The 20,998-nt window shown below is 48.0% G+C and overlaps 1 protein-coding gene across 1 annotated transcript; it reads right to left on the reverse strand.

Moving 5' to 3' along the window:
* Window positions 1-1,115: 1,115 nt before the first annotated feature.
* On the reverse strand, window positions 1,116-15,065 carry Rab11b (RAB11B, member RAS oncogene family). Its single transcript, XM_028859909.2, has 5 exons — window positions 14,865-15,065; window positions 4,104-4,299; window positions 3,171-3,364; window positions 2,798-2,878; window positions 1,116-2,125 (listed from the first exon to the last, which is right to left on the reverse strand). The coding sequence occupies exons 1-5, from the start codon at window positions 14,902-14,904 to the stop codon at window positions 1,980-1,982; spliced, it is 657 nt and encodes a 218-aa protein (XP_028715742.1). The 5' UTR covers window positions 14,905-15,065; the 3' UTR covers window positions 1,116-1,979.
* Window positions 15,066-20,998: the final 5,933 nt, after the last annotated feature.

The following is a 20,998-nucleotide window of genomic DNA, read 5'->3' on the forward strand; positions in this document are numbered from 1 at the left end:
CCTTCAGTGCCTATTGCTTTACCTTGGCCCCCATCCATCATAGCTAGCCTGTCCTGCCTTGGCCAAACCTAGGGTAATTTAGCCTCACTGCCAGTCATTGTGAGCAGGGCCTTAGATTGTGCCATCTCCTGCTTGTGTGTGCTAGACTCTCTACCTCACATCAGCAGCGTTGGCCCAGCCTGACTTCTGACATGCCCTGGGGATCTATCTCAACTTCCTTGAGCTCTTTGATTTTTCCTTTCTTTTCTTGGACAGGGTCTCATGTAGCTGAGGCTGGCCTTGAACAGGATCTCCTGCCACTACTTCCAAGTGTGAGATTTAAAGGTATGAGCCACTGTGACCAGCTTGGATCAGAGATGTGTCTGGGATTGCCTACCTTGCCTGTCAAGGGGGCTACATTCATTTTTAAATCAGGAGAGAAGGCACCCCCAGGTTCTCTTCATCCAGAGACTCTAGAACAGTTTGCTGTACTTGGATTATAAGGTTTCCTCTAGAGGTGGAAAAGGACACATCTTGTTACTATGTACGCCTGAGGCACAGGACAGGGGAGACGGTCCTGGGAAGAGGCAGTGAAAATCAAGAGCCACTCACCTTTCAAGTCACTGGTGTCCTCCATTAGCCCCATAAAGTGTCAATCTTGAGTAAAGAGAGCCATGGAGGCGGGGCTGATATCAGACAGTTACTAGGCAAGCCTTCCTTACCAGGAACCCAGATAAGGCCATTGTTGGCAGCAGGTAGAAATGGCAAGCTGTGGGCACGCTCATGCCTCCCATTCACACTAGGGGGCGCCCTTGGACATGGCAATCCTAGATATAAGCTATTTCGGGGAGGTGGGTACTTCTCCCTAAACTGTTCTAAGCTAAGGCTGCCAAGCCAGGTCACCAGTGTTTTGTTTTTTGTTTTTTTTCCCCCCTCCCTACTACAGGAGCCATTTGCACAGGACTCACCCTCCCCTCTTTGGGGCCCAGGATCCTCATCTTACAGCCTAGTATGCAAGTTCAGCATGCCTACCCACTGCCTTCAGCAGTATTAGACTAATGTACCACTGGGGACCAATAAGGGCCCCTGAATCAGGTGTCCCTTGTAGAGATAAAGAAGACAGAGGCTGAGTGGCAGGTTTCTGTACAGAAGTTGGCTTATACATTTTAGTAACGGGCAACAGTGCAGGGGCTACAGGAAGAATAAGAGTTCGAGAGCTGGGGTTTGGCGTAAATTTTACAAAGTGTATAAAGAATCTGTGTTTCTCTACAATAACAAAAAACCAAAGGCTACAAGAGCAGTTTTATATACAAAACATGGAGATATTGCTTCACTTGCAGACAGGTTCCTGACCAGACAGGGAGACGAGACAGAGAAGGGACGGGCAGGGGACAACGCTGCGTGCAGAGGATGGAGAGGGGCAAGGTGTGTGTGTGTGTGGGGTCTTCTCCCAGCATAAATCTACAGGCAGGAGCAGGAGTGCGCAGGCCTGGGAATGCTGGAGGCCGTGCTGGCGCTGGCTATGGTGGTGTAGGCAGGACTGTCCACCTGCCCAGCCCCTAATGCCTGGCTCTTCAGGTATCAGCTCTGAGGGTTTGGGGTGGGGATGCAGGGCCAGCTGGGTCAAATGGCCAGAGAGGGAAGGAGGTGATCGCTCCCTGGAGTCTACCACGTAAAACAGGAGAAGCTGGGTCCTTCCACTCATCTTCCTCACCTCTGGCTGGCCCCGTCCATTCTACCAACCTCCCCACCCTGTCAAGATGCCCATGATACCCAAGAGCAGGTACATAAGCAAGGGGCTTCTAGCTTCTCTCGAGCAGGCAGGACAGGAGAGGCCACTTGACTCCTGCTCCTCCTGGGCCAGTGGGCTGGTAGGAGGAGCTCACGTGGAGGGTGGGAGCAGCCTGTCCTAAAGGGACAAGGGAGGGGCCGGGAGGACACTGGAGGGGCTGGCCAAGGACCAAGGACGTGCACGCACGCTGGGTGGAGGCGCAGGGCGGTCACAGGTTCTGGCAGCACTGCAGCTTATTGGGTTTCTGTCCATCGGTGGTAGGTGGCACACTGATGTCCACCACATTGTTGCCAGGGGACTCATCGTGGGCCGCACGGTCAGCAATTTGCTTCTGTGACACAATGCGGTAGATTTCTGCAACAGGAAGGATGTAGTGAGCAGCTGTGTGCCTGCCCAAGGCAATTTACCTCTCCGAAGGACACAGGCCGGATGTTTCCTAATCCTCAACTTGACAGGACCTAGAATCACTGGGGAGAAGGCCCTCTGTGCATGCCTGTAGGGGAGGATCTTGATGACTTAATTAACACTAGCAGGACCATTCTCTGCAGGGGTTGCTGGACTGTGTACAATGAAGAAAGGGAGCTGAGCATCAGTTTGTGCACATCCCCAGTCTCCTGACTGTGATGACGAGACCAGCTGTTTCAAGTACCCTGAGTTGTCAGCCAAAATAAACCCTCAAGTTGCCTTTTTATAGAGCAACAGGAAGCAAAGACAATTCCCACCATGCTGTGAAGGACCCCCACCACATCTGGGTAAAATAGCATTGGCGGCCTGGAGGTTCCCAGGCACAGCCAAGTGGGCAGGGGCAGGGCACAGAACTGGTCCTAACTAGCCTAGGCTGTTCCTTCCCTCCCCTGCAGCCCTAGAAGGGCCCATCACAGGGACTTGGGTGAAGACCTCTGTGTCCATGCGTCAACAAGGGCTAGAAATGTCCTGACTTTATGTGACATTGGAGGCCTGGACTGGGTTTGCAATGCACCTGCACATTGGGCACTGTCCTTATACCTACCCAGACACTGGGCCTACCTGTGAGAATGTTCTTGAATGCTTCTTCTACATTAGTGGAATCCAAGGCTGAGGTCTCAATGAAGGACAAGTTGTTCTTTTCTGGAAAAGAGAAAATTCTCTCTGGGGTCTGGCTCCCACACTCCTCTCCCCACATCCCTCTCTAGGACTATGCCTGCCCACCTGCCTAACCCAGTATCATAAGAGTTGCTACTAAGGGTTGGGATCAAGAAATTAACTGCTTAGGGACAAAGGCTGAACACAGGCACTGACATGAACCGTGACATTGGAGGAAGTAGGTGCCTGACTTCTAGACAATTCTCTGAATCCGTCAGTCTGGTTCTCAGAGCACAGTCCCACCATTTGCTGGCATGCATGTCTGCCACAAGCTCACCTGCAAAGGCACGGGCCTCATCAGTGGGCACAGCCCGCAGGTGGCGCAGGTCACTCTTGTTGCCCACCAGCATGATGACGATGTTGCTGTCTGCATGATCCCGCAGCTCCTTCAGCCAACGCTCCACATTCTCATATGTCAAGTGCTTGGCAATGTCATACACCAGCAGTGCACCCACTGCACCACGGTAGTACCTGCAGAGTAAGTGCAGGCATAAACCTCAGCAGCCTCATGGGAACCCCAGGGGATAGTGGCTTTTTGGTCTAAGCACAGGGCCCGGACAGAAGCAGCCATCTTATCTTTGAAGGAGGCCCTTCACAAATGGGAGACTGAGGAGGGAATTTGGGGCTCAGGGCTAGAAGATACCCCAAGGCCACGAACAGGAGAGGATACAGCAGCTGTGCAGGGAGAAAGCTACTATCAGGTAGAAGTGCCAGTGCCCACTGTGAATAAAGGCCTGGACCACATATGGGACCACTTCCATGCTCTGGGGATGAAGGACCAGTGATGAGGCCACTGTATGATGTGAATGCAAAGCGTAGCAAATGAGGTGAGGGGGCAGCCAGGGGGCTCAAGGGTACATAAAGAGGCAGGCTGGGTGGGTCTCAGTAACTGGGAGGCTACAGTGATGCAAAATGTATGCTAAAACTGGGAGATGATGCCAGGACAGGTAAGCTGCCTGAGTGGGGCTGGGTCAGAAAGGAGAGCCTAAGCCAGACCCTCACTATCCACTCAGTAATAACCTCAGTGCCAGGTTATGCCCAAGGCTGGGTGCTGGTCTGCCCGTGGGTTCCACAGCTCTCAGGATACCCTTCCGCTCCTTGATCTCAGCTCTCCACCGTCCAGTCCAACCTTTACATACCCTTATAAGCTCCTGTGTCACATGTCCACACACCCCTGCTATCTCCAGGTCTTAACTCTAGCTAAACTCACGCAGAGGTAATGGCACGGTAGCGCTCCTGGCCAGCAGTATCCCAGATCTGAGCCTTGATAGTCTTTCCGTCCACCTGAATGCTGCGAGTGGCAAATTCCACGCCAATGGTGCTCTTGCTCTCTAGGTTGAACTCGTTTCTGGTGAAGCGTGACAGCAGGTTACTCTTGCCCACACCTGAGTCCCCGATAAGCACCACTTGGGAACAGGAGAGAAGGAGGAGAGGTGAGGATCAGGCAGCACCCAATGTTTCCCACATCCACCCATCAAATCTGTATGGTGGCTCTCTGGTTATTGCCACCCACAGATACCCTGGTAACACAAAGAAAATGGAAGCTTCAGAAACAGTCAGCACAGATACCTTTGCTTGTCTCTTGTTCTTAGAGGAAGGCTGTCCCAGCTAGGACATGGTGCCATCCCAGGTCACGCTGCAGACAGGATGGCTTGAGACTCACTAACCCCAGAGCCTGATGGCTGAGTAGTCAAGAAGGGTCATAAAAAGCTCTGGAGCTGAGTGACCTTGAGCCAGTCACTTAACCTCTCTGGCCCATCTGTTCTACATGTGCGAACAGAAGGCAGTAAGCCTATTTGGAAGGCAGAATGAGAGCACACAGAGTCAGGACCTGGCCAGCATGCAGTACACAGGAAGGGACACAGGGCGTGTTGTTCAGGCGTTGTTCAGGGCACAGGATGGGTCAACATTCAGCAGGGTAAATACCTATGACAGTTGTGTCTGGTGTTTTAAGTGATAGGAAACAATACTCTCCCCCCTGTCCATGCTTCTCCTCTAGCTGCTTCAAACAACCAAACCCTCATTCATCTGTAGAACTGGCAGTTCCATGAGCAGCAAGAACATGTGTTCTGGCTGCAGCCTAGACAGAGCTGGTCACCATTCCTGCCTGGGGTGAGGATTACTCTACTCAGTGCTCCTAGAGGGTTCCATCACTGTCACATCTTTATAAGGTTCACATGTCAGTGTGTATGACTTCCTGCAGCCTAGAAGCTGGCGTTGTTAACAGTGACAGGGAGAAAAGGTCTCAATGTAGCCCTGTGCATGCCTCCTTGAAGCTGGAGCCAACCATCTTAATGTCTACCATGAATCAAGGCCTGGGTTCAATCTCCAGCACTGCATAAACTGGGCATGGTGGTACATGCCTGTAATAACAAAGCTGTAATCCCAGCACTCAGGAAGTGGAGGTAAGAAGATCAGAGACCCAAGATCATGACAGCACATGCTTTTAATCCCAACACTCGGGAAGTTAGCCTTGTCTACATATCAAGTTTCAGGCCATTCAAGACTACACAGTGAGACCCTGTCTCAAAAAGCTATGCCCCATCCCCACCAGATATACAAGAAATTCAAGGTCATCCTTGGCTACTTAACAAACCTGAGGTAAGCCTGGGCTACATGAGACATTGTCTGAAAACAACAACAAAAAGGAAATCTATTCCAGAATAGTTATCAGGACAACATGGCTAGGAAAGATAAAGTATTACAGGTTAAAGCTCCTCAGGACACAGGGCATGACACCAGTAGACATGGAATATGCAGGGGAACTGACTAGTGCCAGGCTATAAAGTGAGTCCTAACCTGGCTTGGCAAATACTGCCTGCAAGGGCTGCAGCACCAAGGCTCTGGGGTGGGGCCCAGGCCCGGGCCTGGGCAGGATTCACCATGCACATGTTCACATGTACATATGCTCATATCCGTGCTCACATGTCTGTGTTCACGTGTGCATGTACTCACACATATGCTATGCAGATGTAATAGGCAGTGGGCATCTAATCAGATACCTTAGCCAGAAATCTTATGGTCCCTGAAGGCAGTGGGACTTTGTAGCTGAGGGTGGGCCTACCAGTAGAGAGCCATGGGAGCTGCAGGCTTGGTCATCTGGGGCCTGAGGAGCAGGAAGGGTATTTGCCCTAGTTCCCAGCCAAGGAGAGACATGCATGGCTGTGCCACAGACTGAGCCCAGGCTCACTGGCCATACTGAATGGCTGAGAGACAAGCACTGGGGAGAGCTCTCAGGAGGAACCCAGGCCCCACCTGGGAGTCTTGAGGCCTGGAGGGACCAGGACCCAACAGGTAGCACCCTTCCCCTCCCTATAGCTACACTGAGCTGCTTGGCTTATATGCTCTGGTTTCTCTCTCTTGAAAAGAATACATTTTTTTAAAAAAGATTTATTTATTTATGTATACAGCATGTATACCTGCAGGCCAGAAGAGGGCACCAGATCTCATTATAGATGGTTGTGAGCTACCATGTAGTTGCTGGGAATTGAACTCAGGACCTCTGGAAGAGCAGTGCTCTTAACCTCTGAGTCATTTCTTCGGCCTGAAAAGAATACATTTTTGTGGGAGTGGAGGGGAAGGTAAGAAGACAGTGAGACAGGGTCTCATGATGTAGCCTTTCTTACCTCAAACTTTTGACTTTTCTGCCCTAGCCTCCTAAGTGCTGGAATTACAGGAGTGTACCAAGAGGCCAGGCTAAGAATACACTCTTTTCATGCCTCTAGGCATTGTCCTGATTTTCTCCTTTCTGCATATCTAACCCCTAGAAAGTGCTATCTATACTTCTGTTACTTCTGTCTCTGCCTCCAGTCCTCCAGGACCCTCTAAGCCCCAGACTGAGCATGGTTATCCAGGGTCTGGGGAGTAGGAGGAGCACCCACCTTGAGATCAGGACTCCAAGGTATGGGTAGAGATGATACAGGCAGGCTACAGACTTGAGGCTAAGCTCACTGGCTCTGGCAAGCAGGGTGAGGAGCACAAAATGGGAAGAGCCCTCAGGAGGGACTCAGTCCCTACACCCTACTAACATACCAACCTACAGACCTTCCAGTGGCTACAAGGAAAAGGTTAAGTCTCAGTGCCTTGTCCCCATGCAGCAGCTTAGAGAGCCCTCCTTCTCTCACACTGTTTCTTCCTGAGCTTCAATGACCCCATATTGCCTCCCCATCTTAGAGCTGCTTCAGGCTATCCCTCTACCTGAAAAATATAAGGGAGCCACAGGATTGGATCCCCAGGTGATCCCATCCATGCTTCTGGCTGCAAATATCGCTTATAGGCTGATGATTCCTACATTAACCTCCTTTCTGCAAGCCCAGACTAATGTGCCCTCTGCCTTTGTATCATCAAACAGAGCCCCAGCATTTCAAGTCAGCACAACAGAATATTGTCCTGGTTACCTCACTGGGTGACCACCCCACCACCCCTAGCTTAGACAATGACTCATGCAACTTGGAAGGTACTCAGGCCAACCACTTATAGTCATCTTCAGTCCTTTCTTCCTCTCATATTCTAGGGTCAATCTTGTATTTCCTTCATAACTGAAGGGAAACTGCATGGCACTTCTGAGGATCAGTAATGTTCTGCTTCCATGTGGGTTTCATCAGGTGACTTCAGATAGTGAAGATATACTTGGTTATATACTTGTATGTATACTTTCCTTTCTTTTGAGATAGGGTCTCAAGCAGCCCAAGCTGGCCTCCAATTCACTATGCAGCTGCAGAATACTTAGAGTTACTGATTGTCTTACCTCTACCTCTCAAATGTGGGGACTACAGGTATTTACCACTATGTATATGATGTTGGGGATGGAACCTAGGATCTCATGAATTCTAGGCCAATTGAGCTACATCCTCAGTCCTGTATGTGTACTTGTCTATATGAATTCAATTGCTAGACAAAGTTTGTGTGTGTGTGTGTGTGTGTGTGTGTGTGTGTGTGTGTGTGTGTAGATTCCTGCTCCTTACCACCTTCAAAGGCCAGGCCATCATCTCACAGTATCAACCTTTTCTTGAGGTCCCAAAGCTTGTACTCATAGCCACAAGACATATGTCTGCCCTGTGTCTACACTGTCTGCCCTGGGCAGGGACTTAGAATGGCACCTAAGTACCTAAGAATCAAAACCCACATGCTCCCTGGGGCCCACAAGGCATGGTCCTACATGCCCTAAGCTGTTTTCCGTTTCTTCCTCAATCTCCCACACGTTCCAGCCAACTATATGGGCTCTTGCTCTTTCCCAACACATGGCACAGTCCTGCCTCAGAGCCTTTACACAGACTACCATTCCCTGACCATTCTTTCTCTGGCCCCCGCCTTACTCTTTGAGAGCCCCTTGGATGCCAAGAAGATCCTACCTACAACCCTATTATAAACCTACTTTCCCAACCTTCCTCATTCTCTGTCCTAGCTTTTCTTTCATAGCTCATGCAACCCTCACGTGTCTGGTTTTGCTCTATGTGTGTGTGTGTGTGTGTGTGTGTGGCTAGTCTGCCCTATAAGCATGAATCTTGGATAGTCTTGTTCCGTGCTGTATCCTCAGGCCTGGCATAGGGCCTGGCACATGGTAAGTGCCAACAAATGTCTGTGGAATGAATCAACACACCCCAAAGCAGCTGGAAGAGCCTCCTTCCCTACCTCATCTGACCCCAGACATGCCTGGATCACCCTGGGAAGATGCCTATGTCAACCCCCTCAGGGCACAGGTGAGAATATGGCAAAAAACAGGGAACCCAACCCATTTCACCTTCTGGGCTGGTTGCTTTAGAGCCCAGAAGAGGAAGACTGAGGCAGGCATAATGGTACATGCCTATAATTCCAAGACTCAGGAGGCTGCAGCATAAGAACCATGAGTTTAAGGGCAGCCTGGGCTACACAGTAAATCCAAGGCCAGCTTGAGCTACATTTTTAGTCCCTGTTTAAAAGGACAAACTGCATCGGCAATGCTGCTCAGTTGGTAGAGTGCTTGTCTAAATATGCACAAAGCCCTGAGTTTGATCCCCAGCACTGCATTAAACTAGGTGTGGTGGGCATAAAGCCAAGCCTGGTGGTATACCCTGGAATTACTCTGGAGGTGGATGCAGAATAAGTTCAGGATCATCCCTGGCTACATAGTGAGTCTGAAGCAGGTCTAAGCTTCATGATGTCCTCAAAAACAAAACAAGCCTGGTGTGGTGGCTCAGGCCTTTAATCCTAGCAGACCCAGGAAGCAGACCCAGGCTAGCTAGGACTACACAGTGAGATCCTATTTCAAAACAAAACAAAAACAACAAATCCCCACAAAAACAAAACTACAAAACCAACAAAAACTCCAAAAACAAAACAAAAACCCACAAACATATTCATAAGAGGGGGAACAAAAAAGAGGTTGCAGAGATGGCATACACTACCACACACATTCCCTTTTTAAAAAAAGGAAAGTGAGGTTCAGATGAGGAATGAGGAACCCAAAGCATGCTATCAGGGGTGTGGAGGCAAAGCAGGAACTAGGGCCTGTGTTTATTTGCAGATTTGCCCCTCATTCACCAAGAAATGCATGTCCAGGGCAACTTGCCTGGCAAGTCATCTAGGCAGAATCTGAATTCAGGTCTCTGGAACAAGGCCTTTCTCTTCCATTTCAATCTCACATCTACCCTGCCATTCTCCCCTTATCCCTGGCATGCAACTCAGAGGTCCTGCTTCTACCTCCTGGAGACAGTGAAGCCCAGTGAACCTCAGCCTGCCTATTTCCCAGCTTCCCACCACCTGGGCATTCTTCAGGGATAGCCAAGAAACTCCTGCTCATCCTTCAAGATCCAACAGTCTGTGAGACCCCTCACTCAGGTCAGGCTTCTCCTCTCCAAGCAACTATCATATGGCCTGGTCCACAAGCCATGTGATGATAGGCTCGGCATCTTCCTGAGACTCTGTGGGTACCCAGTATAAGAATGCCAAGTTCAGGGGCTGGAGAGATGGCTCAGCGGTTAAGAGCACTGGCTGTTCTTCCAGAGGTCCTGAGTTCAATTCCCAGCAACCACATGGTGGCTCACAACCATCTGTAATGAGATCTGGTGCCCTCTGGTGCCCTCTTCTGGCCTGAAGGGACACATGCAGGCAGAACACTGCATACATAATAAATAAATAAATCTTTAAAAAAAAAATGCCAAGTTCAGAGAAAGAGGTGAAGCTAGATTAGGGCAGAGCCAAGGACTCCCAACCATGGTGGTTGTGGCAATGACTGGCTCCTGAGCCATGAAACAAGCTGAACTGCAGGAATCACTCTCCAGAGCATCTACCCCCTCACTTCCTTTCCACAGGAGCTACCACATCAGGAGAACTTTGCTCCTCATTCTCACACCTACAGGAATGACATGGAAAACTCACCCTGCTCAGGAGGTCTCTCACACCCTCTATCTTCTTCTTTTTTTTTTTTTTTTTAAAGGTTTATTTATTTATTATGTATACAGAAGAGGGTGCCAGATTTCATTACAGATGGTTATGAGCCACCATGTGGGTGCTGGGAATTGAACTCAGGACCTCTGGAAGAGCAGTTGGTGCTCTTAACCTCTAAGCCATCTCTCCAGCCCCACACCCTCTATCTTCTAAGTCTTGTCTCTGTTGCATAGCCTTCAGGATTGTTGGCCACAGCAGCTGCACTGTGACCATGACTGGACCTTGGGTCAATCTTGTACCCAAATGCTTCTCGGGCCTAGGCTTAGCAAATTCTCAGAGCCACTCAGGGCCAGACACAATGTTAATAATCCCACTGCAGTTAGGGATACTCAACACAGAGACAAATTCCCAGTCCAAGGTTACCCACTGAGAACAAGAATGCACAGACTAGATGGAAGGTCCACAAACCACACCCAGGTGAACAGCAGGAAGACTAGGCTGCTCAGGCCATCCCTGGCACAGGGTGCCTGATATACCAGGGTGGTGACTAGGCTGCCTCTGCATGTAGAATAGATGTGAAAACGACATTGTCAAGAAAACAAGTGACCAGTTGTCTTGGGCAAATAATAAGACCTTGAGGACACAGCCCTCAGCATTTCCAAAGAAGTCTGTGGCTTTGTTGGCTGGGAAATAGTCCCCCTGGATATGCCATTTGGCGTGCTAAGCAGGCAAGCCCAGTTGGCAAAAACAAAGATCTGGAACCTCTCAAGAGCCCTGAATGCTCTAGCCTGTCCTATGACAGGGTAGCACCCCTGGAGCCTTTGATGTTCAGGCTGACTGAGCAGCTATTCAGTGTGGGGAAGATTTCCTCTAGGAAGTGGGTCCTAACCATTCCAGGCTCCAGGGACCGTATTCTTTGGGGCTAGTGGGAGTCACTAGCACAGCAGGCCTGGCAGGCATATTACCTAGCCTTGTGTACTCGGCAGAGGGATGTAAGTGCTGGAGCTAGCCCTGTCCCTGGGGTCTAGTCACTTCTATGTCCCTGGGTAGAGGTGGGCACAACCCAAAGAACAGGGTCTCTGGGCCTTTCACATGACCTGTGTCCTTGAAAACTGGGTGGGCACTAACTGGCTGGGAACTCTGGGAAAAGAGTCTGACAATGGGGCCTAGGTGGTCCCAATATGGCACCCCTAACTTAATGTTCCTTAGAGGAGAAGTCAGGGGTATCTCTAGGGATCCACCAGCAGGTTGGGAAAATGGTCAGTGGTGACAGGAGAAAATTGGGAGAATAAACGTGAGCATCTATAATTAGGTACAAATAAACAACCTTACTCCTGGGGCAGAGACTATTTATGGAGGAAAACAAATGGCATGTGGCCACCCACTCATGGGACCTTTTGGCCTTCACCTTAAGGTCAAGCGAGCCAATGTGTGATGTGGCTGCCAAAAACGTGTGTGAGCCACTGTCTCCTTGTGGCCTTCCATGTCAAGGAAAGGTGACCAAAGCCTAGGATAAGGAGGTGAGGACAGCCAAGGCTGGTTTATTTAGCACAGAGAAATGAGGGTAGGGTGAGGCTCCAGACGCTATCCTTCCCAAGTTTCTAGAGGTTGCAGAGAGAGCCACAGAGTAACAAGATCAGTCCTTGTCAACACTTCTAGCACAACTGTAGATTGTTTTGTTTTGTTTTTCTTGAGACAGGCTCTCACTATATGTAGCGTAGGCTGGGCTTGGCCTCACCTTCTTGCCACCAAATATGAAATGCTTCTCCAATGATGACCCTTGTTATGATGGTTGGCGGGCCCTAGGCCTGAGCTTCTGAAAGCTGTGGGTCTCAGAAGGCACTAGCAGGTGCAGTGTATTCACATTCTGGGGGATCTGCCACATGCAGGCAAGTGATGTGATTGATGATAGTAGTTTGCCTTCCCTTTTAATTCCCCACCACTCCCTTTTCTAATTTAATAGCTTGAAAATCTGAATGAAAAGGATAAATGTTAAAGGGTCCTCAAATGAGATGTAAAAAATGGAGAAGAGACCTAGGGTGAGCACTGGTGGGATGCTGACCTTGGGGGTTAAGGAGTTACTATGACTAACTGAAGAAGGCACCTGCCAGACCAGGAAAGGAGGCCAGTGGGGGAGGGCAGCAGGGAAGGCAGGCACTCCCCCCATGCCAGCTACTGCAGGAGCTGATTGGTGTTTCCAGGAAGTGAGCTCTGGAGACAAGTACCAGGAATGGCAATGGAGCTCCATCGCCCCTGACCTAGTAACTGCACTTCTGGGAATGCACATCAAGGAAACAGCCCACAGGGCAAAGAGAGGACTTGGGCACACATTCAATGCCAGGCTATTTATAACAGCAAAAGGTCACAAACAAGCAGGGAATGACCACAGATGCTGAATGTGTTGAACTGAAGGGAAAAGATACCCTGCCCTGCCTGAAGCTTCCTCAGGGTGGGCTGAGTTGGGACAGGTCCCTGCCACAGCAGGACTTGAGTCTGCTCCACCTACCATCAGAGAGCCCTTCAAATCTCTGGTCTCCAAAATCCTTCCAAATCGTCCTCTGCCTCTGGAATAATACCTGGAGCCTAACTTACTAATCAGTCTCACATCTGGATATATAGCCCACTATCAGCCCATGGTGCTATGTGGTAACTGTCTCTGCCTAGAAGCCACATGGCTATCCCAACTACCTCCACAATCCCAAGAAGCCAAGGCTGACTTTGAGCACCAGGACATACTCCCAGAAAAGCAACAATGTGTCCCTTGTGTACCCAGGAGTTAGCTCTCAAAACCAGCCACTGTTAGGTGGGGAGTCCAGCATGAATAAATAGTACAGGACCAAAAAGCCCGCCGTGGCATAGGAGTCACAATGCCAGAGATCCCTAAATATGCTCAGCAGAGAAATGAGGGAACCCAGTGACATGGGGGATGCTCACCAGGTAGGAAAACTCTTCCTGCTGGTAGGATTCGTATGTCTTGAAGGGAGGTCTGACACCTGTTTGCTCCAGATCTAACTTGAAAGCCTTGCCCCAAAGCTCACACCCTAAGTGGCAAAAAACCATAAACTGTCCTGAGCCCAATCCTGCTTCACCCTTAGGTTCCTCTCTGAACTTCAGTTTCCCTTCTGTTTTGAGAACAGGCTATGGCTATGTAACCTAGGTTAGCTTTAAAATTTTTTTGAGATAGGGTCTCACTTGCGACCCTCCACCACTCCCCCACTTCCTAGAACTCTCTATGTAGACCAGGCTTGCTTGCCTTGAACTCACAGAGCTCTGTTTGCTTCAGTTTCCTCCTGAGTGCTAGAATTAAAGGTGTGTGCCATCTCAACTGGCCAAATTACATTATTTATTCTGTGTGCATGTATGTGTGTGGGCTCATATGACATGGAGTACACGTGGAGGCAGAGAACAACTCACAGACTCTTCTACCATGTAGGCCCCAAGACTGAATTAAAGTTATCAGGCTTGGCAGCATACATCGATACTTGCTGAGCTACCTCACCAGCCCCAGGATGGCTTTGAAATAGAAAAAGATTCTCCTGCCTCCAACTCTAAATACTGGAATTCTAGGTGTGCACCCCTACAGGCCTGTTTCCTGGATAATATGGGCTGTATAAACTCATAAAGAGGATTAAAAGAGATCATTATTATAAAGTCTCAGAATAGTGTACAAACTGGGTCAATGCCATCCACGTGTTTTTTCTTTGAGAAAGGGTTCCAGTAATCAAGGCTGACCTCTGCACTTTTTTTTTTTTTTTTCCCCGAGACGGGGTTTCTCTGTGCAGATTTGTGCCTTTCTTGGATCTTGCTCTGTAGACCAGGCTGCCCTCGAACTCACAAAGATCCGCCTGCCTCTGCCTCCCAAGTGCTGCGATTAAAGGCGTGCGCCACCAATGCCCGGCAGGTCTCTGCACTTTTGATCTTCCTATCTCTGCCTCCTTGGGAGGTCTGCACCTTCACACAAGGTTTATACAGTGTGGCGATAAATCCCATGGCTTTGTGGATGCTACTGCTAGGCAAGCTCTCAACCAATAGAACTACATCTCCATCACTTACCCAGAGTTTGAACTAGTGCACACACAGGAACCGTCCCACCCAATTCCAAGGCACCACAATTTAGGGCTCCTGAACCACATGACCCAGGCTCTACCCCAAGATAGGCCCCGCCCCTACCAGTCCATTCCCAGCCCTAGAAGACTCACACCAATCAGGCTTCCTGGGCACGCCCACAATGTTCCCTAACTGCCCTAACTCCCTATAACCCTGCGTTCAACGCAGCCCGCCGACCAAACTCAGGGAAGCCCCGCCCCTCAGAAGCCCCGCCCCAACGGCCTCCCCTACCACTCCGGGCCCCACCCCCTCCAGGCCTCGGCCCCGCCCCGATGCATCCGGGGTCCATAGGCCTCTCTGAGCCTCCCTCTTTTCACCGCTGCGCACTACGGCCTGAAACCTAGCGAGCTCGGCTTGTCGCGGCTTTCTCCAACTCCCTACCCGGAGACAGGCCTCGTTGGAGCCCCGGGCTCCACCCTGAGCCCTCTCGTCCCTTAGCGGAGCCTCGACCCTCCGGTCGCTACAGCGCCCTTGCTCGTCTGTAGTCCACCGGGCGCACCTTTGAATAGGTAGTCGTACTCGTCGTCCCGGGTCCCCATTGTCCTGGCGCTTCCGGCGGGATCGGCGACTCCGCAGCCCCACCACAAACACCCGACGGGGGCGGAACCGGCGCCGCGCAGAGCGGCGGTCCGACGGCCAGTCAACGGTGAAAGCGTTAGTGACAGGCACCCGGGCAAGCCAATCAGACTTAGGAGATGAGTTTAAGGGGGTGGGAGCCTCCTGGGATCCACCCTTCTAGCCCTCGGTCTCCAGGAGAAAGGCGGAAGGAATGCGGACCTTTTCGAAGTGACAGACTCAGCAGCCTATCAGAAGCCGAAGGAGGAAGGCGGGGCGGAAGACTTGAACAATGAAGTGGATTGACGGAGTGAGAAACCAATGAGGGACTGGATTCAGACTCGGCTTTCCAGTGGACCTGTCCGGGAAGGGAAATTGAGCTACCTCCAGGTGATGTTAAGGATTTTAACGTCCTGATGACATCATAGGTCAGTGAGTCTGCTCTGGCCTCTTTCTCTAGCCCCATAAATGACCATTTCCGGGTGTATGTGCGTGAGTTGGGGGAACCTTCTCTGGGTTGCAGTTCCCCAGTTCTTTGTTTAAACCTAAAGGTTATGTTAGTACCTCCAAAACAAATGGGGATCCTAGACCTTTATTTGTTCCACTTCTCAACAAATTGATTAAGCCTCTTGTTTTCTGCTTTTCACCATTACTCATGTTTTTTCTTTTATTTTTAAAGACAGGTTCTCACTATGTAAACCTTGGCTGGACTGGAATTAATGATGTGGATCTGATGACCTGTCTGGCTTTCTTTCTTTCTTTTTTTTTTTCTTTTCCTGGAACTCACTTGGTAGCCCAGGCTGGCCTCGAACTCACAGAGATAAGCCTGGCTTTGCCTCCCGAGTACTGGGATAAAGCCACCTCCCAGCCTGGCTTTCTTTTTTTGAGACAAGGCCTAATGTTACTCTGGCTGGCTTCAAACTTACTATGTATTTATGGATTACTTTGAACTTTTTCTTTTTTTTCTGTTTTATTTGGAGTTCAGGGCCTCACTGTAGCTCAAGCTTGCCTGGAACTTACTGTGTAGAACTCAGAGATCTACCTACCTCTGTCCCCCATCCCCCACACTGGTATTAAAAGACATTTGTTACCACACCCTGGCCAACTTTGAACTTCTGATCCTCTTGTACACTAGTAACTTAGAAGTTACCTCTCTGATCTCATTTTCTTCCTCTGCACATGTATTCCTAAGATTATGTGGATTGTTTCCTTAAAAACATACATACACAATTAACAGTTCACTTTGTGCCATGAAGTCTTTGTTTAAAAGCTATTCAGAGGCTGGGAATAATAATATGGAAAAGGAATGCAGCTTAATTATATTTATTTTCCATGTATGTGTGTTTTGATTGTTGTGCACTATATGCATGCAGTGCCCGTAGAGGCCAGGGATGATATTGGATCCCCTGAAATTGGAATTACAGATAGTTGTGAGCCACCATGTGAGTGCTGGGAATCAAACCTGGATCTTGTTTAAGAGGAGCCAGTGATCTTAACCATTGAGCCATCTCTTCGGCCCACAGCTAAATTGATTAGAATGCATAGGTTTAGTTTCAATCCCTAGCACTGAAGTGAGGGAAAAAATTCTTAGTGGCACTATAACAAATGTTTAAAAGCTGGTTTGAGACTGAAAATGCTCAAGCAATAGAGTGCTTGCTTAATATGCACAAGCCCCTGGCACCTCATAAACTGAGTGTGGTGGCACATGCCACTAGAACTGGAGAGCTGTAAGCAGGAGAGTCAGGAGTTCAAGGTCATCCTACCCAAAAGGTAGTTTGGGGCCCTTACTCAAAACAAAAACAAAAACAACCTAACAAACAAACAAAAAAAAACAGGGCCTAGAGAGATGACTCATCCATTAAGATCACTTCCTGCTCTTACAGAGAACCCAGGTTTGATTCTCAGCACCAGCATATCAATTTACAACCATCTGTAACTCCAGTTCCAGGGTATCTGATGCCTTCTTTCTGCCTTGGGGTCCTGTATTTATGCAGTACACATAAACTCCCAAGTACAGACACACTCACATTTTATGGTTGCATACAGCTTTAATCCCAGCACTTCGGAGGAAGAGGCAGGCAGACAGATCTCTGTGAGTTCAAAGCCAGCCTGGTTCACAAAGCAAGTTCTAGGACAGCCAGGGCTGTTATGCAGAGAAATCCTGTCGAAAAGAAAAAAAAAAAAAAAAAAAAAAAGACCCGTGAGAGAAATTTAAAGAAAGAGAGAAAGAAAAAAAATCTAACAAACAAACAACACTCTTTTGTTAAGGTATGCTAACTCCTCACTTAGGCCCTCAGCATAATAAAGGGAAAGATGAACGCCTGATATCTCTTGTCTTCATTTTGTGTCTGTCTCCTTTGCTTTGGATAAAGACTCCTCTTTGCCTGCAAAGACATGTTAATCACTCAGGAATGTCTTGTCAATCTTATGATTCTGAAAGCACAAAGTGAGGCCAATGACTTAATATCTATAATCACCTTGGATTCCAAGAAACACAAAGCCTTCTATTACTTTCCACCTCTAGATAAGGGCAAGTATCTATGATGAAAGCAAGGCTGCACCCCAGAGCAGAAGTGATGTCTTTAGCCAGTGACCAATCCCTCAAGCAAGATGGTGATAACTTCTTTGGACAACCTTGAAGAACCAGAGCAGAGCTAATGATCAATGAGATTGCTATTTGACTTTTACTACTTTCTTCTTATGTGTATGTGGTATATGTATGTGCATGTTCATATATGGAGATGGTTTTGTGTGTGTATGTGTAAACAAGCTTATGGAGGTCAAAGGTTGATGTCAAGTGTATTCCTCAATAGCTACCACCTCAGTTTTGAACACTGAACCTTAATCTCACTGATTTGGCTAGATTAGCTGTCCAGCAGGCTCCTGAGATCCATCTGTCTTTGACCCTTAAAGCTGAGAGTGCTAGTGCACCGTGCCACACCTGGCTTTGTATGGTTGCATCTCCCCATCCCTAATTATACATACCCCTTGACCCAATTCTGTAAATCATCTAAAGCTGATATCAGTACCTCAGAGTTAAGTGGGATCATGATAGTCCTTTATTTATTCCTTTCCTCACCATATTAATTTAATCTCTTTTCTCTACTTCTCATCATTTTTCATGTTTCTTTTTTAAAGGTTTTTTGGAGACAGAGTCTCTCTGTGTAGTCTTACTTGTCCTGGAACTCACTATATAGACCAGGCTAGTCTTGAACTCACAGAGTTCTGCCTGCCTCTGCCCCAGTAGTGTTGGGATCAAAGATGTGTGCCCCTATGGTGGTTTGAATAGTTATATCACCTATAGACTCATGTGTTTGAGTGCTTGGTCCATAGGGAGTGGCACTATTAGGAGATATGGCCTTGTTGGAGTAGGTGTGGCCTTGTTGGAGAAAGTGTGTCACTGTGGAGCTGATCTTTGAGGTCTCTTCATATATGCTCAAGCTATGCCCAGTGTGGCACACAGTTCACTTTCTGTTGTGTGGTGATATATTGTGTCCCCCAATATATTGTGCATCCTAATAAACTTATCTGGGGTCAGAGGACAGAACAGCTACTAGATAGACATAGAGGCCAGAAAATGGTGGCACACATGCCTTTAATCCTATCACTTGGGAGGCAGAGATCCATCCGGATCTCTGAATTCAAAGCCATACTGGAAACAGCTAGGCATGAAGACTCACACCTTTAATCCCAGGAAATGAAGGCAGAAAGTAGAAAGGTATATAAGGTGTGAGGAGCAGGAGCTAAAGCTGGTTAAGCTTTTAGACTTTTAGCAGAAGTTCAGCTGAGATTCATTCTGGATGAGGACTCAGAGGCATCCAGTCTGAGGAAACAGGATCAGCTGAGGAATTGGCAAGGTGACGTGGCTGTGGCTTGTTCTGCTTCTCTGATCTTCCAGCATTCACCCCAGTAACTGCTTTGGGTTTGTTTTTATTAATAAGACTTTCTAACAATTTGTGCTACACTGTTGCCTTTGGATCAGGATGTAGAACTCTCAGCTCCTTCTCTAGCACCATGTCTGCCTACATGCTGTCATGTCCCACCATGATGATAATGGACTAAACCTCTGAAACTGTAAGCCAGTTCCAGTGAAATGTTTTCTTTTATAAGAGTTGCCATGGAAATAGAAACCCTAAGACAGCCCCCATACCCAGCTAAAGCATATATTAATGCCATGGGGTAATAAAATCTATATAGGGAATTAAAACAGGGTAAGAGGGAAATGTTATATTGGAAACTGGTGCTGTAACTAGAGTTTGGGGAAAACCCAGGCTCTCCTCGTAGCCCAATAGGTAAGGTTAGCTTACTTGGCTCAATATTCCAATTAAAGAAAATGGTGAGAAGAATGCTTGCTTAACAAGAACCAAACCCTGGATATCATCACCAGAAATTTTATATATATGACAGGTATGTCTGTAACCCCAACCTTTAGTAGGTAGAGACAGGAGGGTCAGAAGTGCAAGCTCATCTATAGGTGTATAGCAAGCTCAAGGCCAATAGGAGCTTCATGAGAACCTTTCAAAAGAAAGATGAGTCAGGAAGATCTCTGTAAGTGCAAGGCCCACTTGGTCTACACATCCAGTTCCAGGACTACATGGACTCTGTCTCAAAAGAGTGTGTGTGTGTGTGTGTATTTTTACTTTGTATTTTTCTTTTAATGTACAAAAGGGTATTTTGGTATACAAATGCATCTATTACCTTCTGTGATTAACTTTTCATGTGTATCTGACATCTACTCTCAGGAAAGCTGTGGCACACGTTGAAAATGTATTGCCGTCTTTCTCAATGTTATTAACCACAAAACGAGCATCAGTTTCTTGATCCATTTAGTTTCTTGTTTTGTTTCTCTTTCTGGAGTAGGGGACCAAACCTATGATCTATAGGCAAGTGCTTGGCCACTGAGGCCACCCCCATCAGCCCTGACTTGAGTTTCTGTAGCATTAGCAGAATATCCGTCCTAAGAGGGCAGGGATTGTGTACACATCATTGCTGTACTCTTGTGCTGAACATCTGTTGAGTGAAGAATAACATAACTGCAGAGCCCACGTGGTAGTTACATAACACTTGTTTCTGTTGTTCTGTTCTTGGTTCTGGGGACCTGATTCAGCAGTCACTGTACCAACTGAGCCATCTCCCCATGGCTTAGGTTTATGTTTGCTCATTTGTTTTTGTTGGTTGATATTTTCTGGTTTTTGAGGGGGAGGTATTGCTGTTAGGATATTTTAAACTCATTACTTGACAATTTCATGCATGCATCTAATATATCTTGACCACAGCCACTTGCAACTTCCTTTTTCCATTTTCCCTGAACACCTCCCAACATGCTCTTCTTCCATATTCTTGCCCTTTTCACTCACCCATTTATTCTTTTTTGTTGCAGTGGCCCATTGAGTCCTGTTTGATTTTGTTTTTGATACAGGGTTTCATATATCCCAGGCTTGCCTGAAACTCTTATGTATCCATTGAGCTACTGATTCTCCAGCTTCTACCTTCTGAGTGTTGAGTTTCCAGGCATGTGTCTCTAAACCCAGTTTTATACAGTGCTGTAGAACAAATTCCAGATTTGGTTCATCCCAGGCAAGCACCCTATCACTTGACCTACAATCCCAGCCCTATTGTAGCAATTACTTTTTATATTATTTTATTATTTTCTTACATTTATTTCATTATTGTTTTAGAATTTCATTCATACATCATTCCCACCCAACACTTTCACCCCTCTAATTCCTCTTTTATTTTTATTTAATTGTATGTGTGTGTACACCACATATATAACAGTGCCTGCCTGCAGAGGCCAAAAGAAGGTATCCTATTCCCTGGAGTTGGAGTTACAGATGATTGTGACCTGCCCAAGTGCAGTAGGTGCTCTTAACCACTGAGCCATCTCTCCAGCCCCTACTAGAGCAATTCTTATTAACACTTGGATGTCATCCTTGAGGTGTCTTATCAGGCATTCCAGACACAAATATGAGCTCTTTGTTCATATCCATCCTTCCTCCACCCTGTCAATGACAGAGGTCAAGTACTTCTCTGTCTACAGCTGTTCTTTTCCACATGTCATCCTTAAATGCCTTATTC

This window comes from Peromyscus leucopus, chromosome 22 (genome assembly GCF_004664715.2).
Source record: "Peromyscus leucopus breed LL Stock chromosome 22, UCI_PerLeu_2.1, whole genome shotgun sequence".
NCBI classification, from domain to species: Eukaryota; Metazoa; Chordata; class Mammalia; order Rodentia; family Cricetidae; genus Peromyscus; species Peromyscus leucopus.

Bases quoted from the DNA above. Each gene is read 5' to 3' on its own strand.
- Rab11b (XM_028859909.2), bottom strand. From the start codon at position 14,904: ATGGGGACCCGGGACGACGAGTACGACTACCTATTCAAAG. The intron at 3,365-4,103 runs GTGAGTTTAGCT...CTTACTCTGCAG, and splicing joins TACCGTGCCATTACCTCTGC to GTACTACCGTGGTGCAGTGG. The intron at 2,879-3,170 runs GTGAGCTTGTGG...TCTCTTTTCCAG, and splicing joins TGAGGCCCGTGCCTTTGCAG to AAAAGAACAACTTGTCCTTC.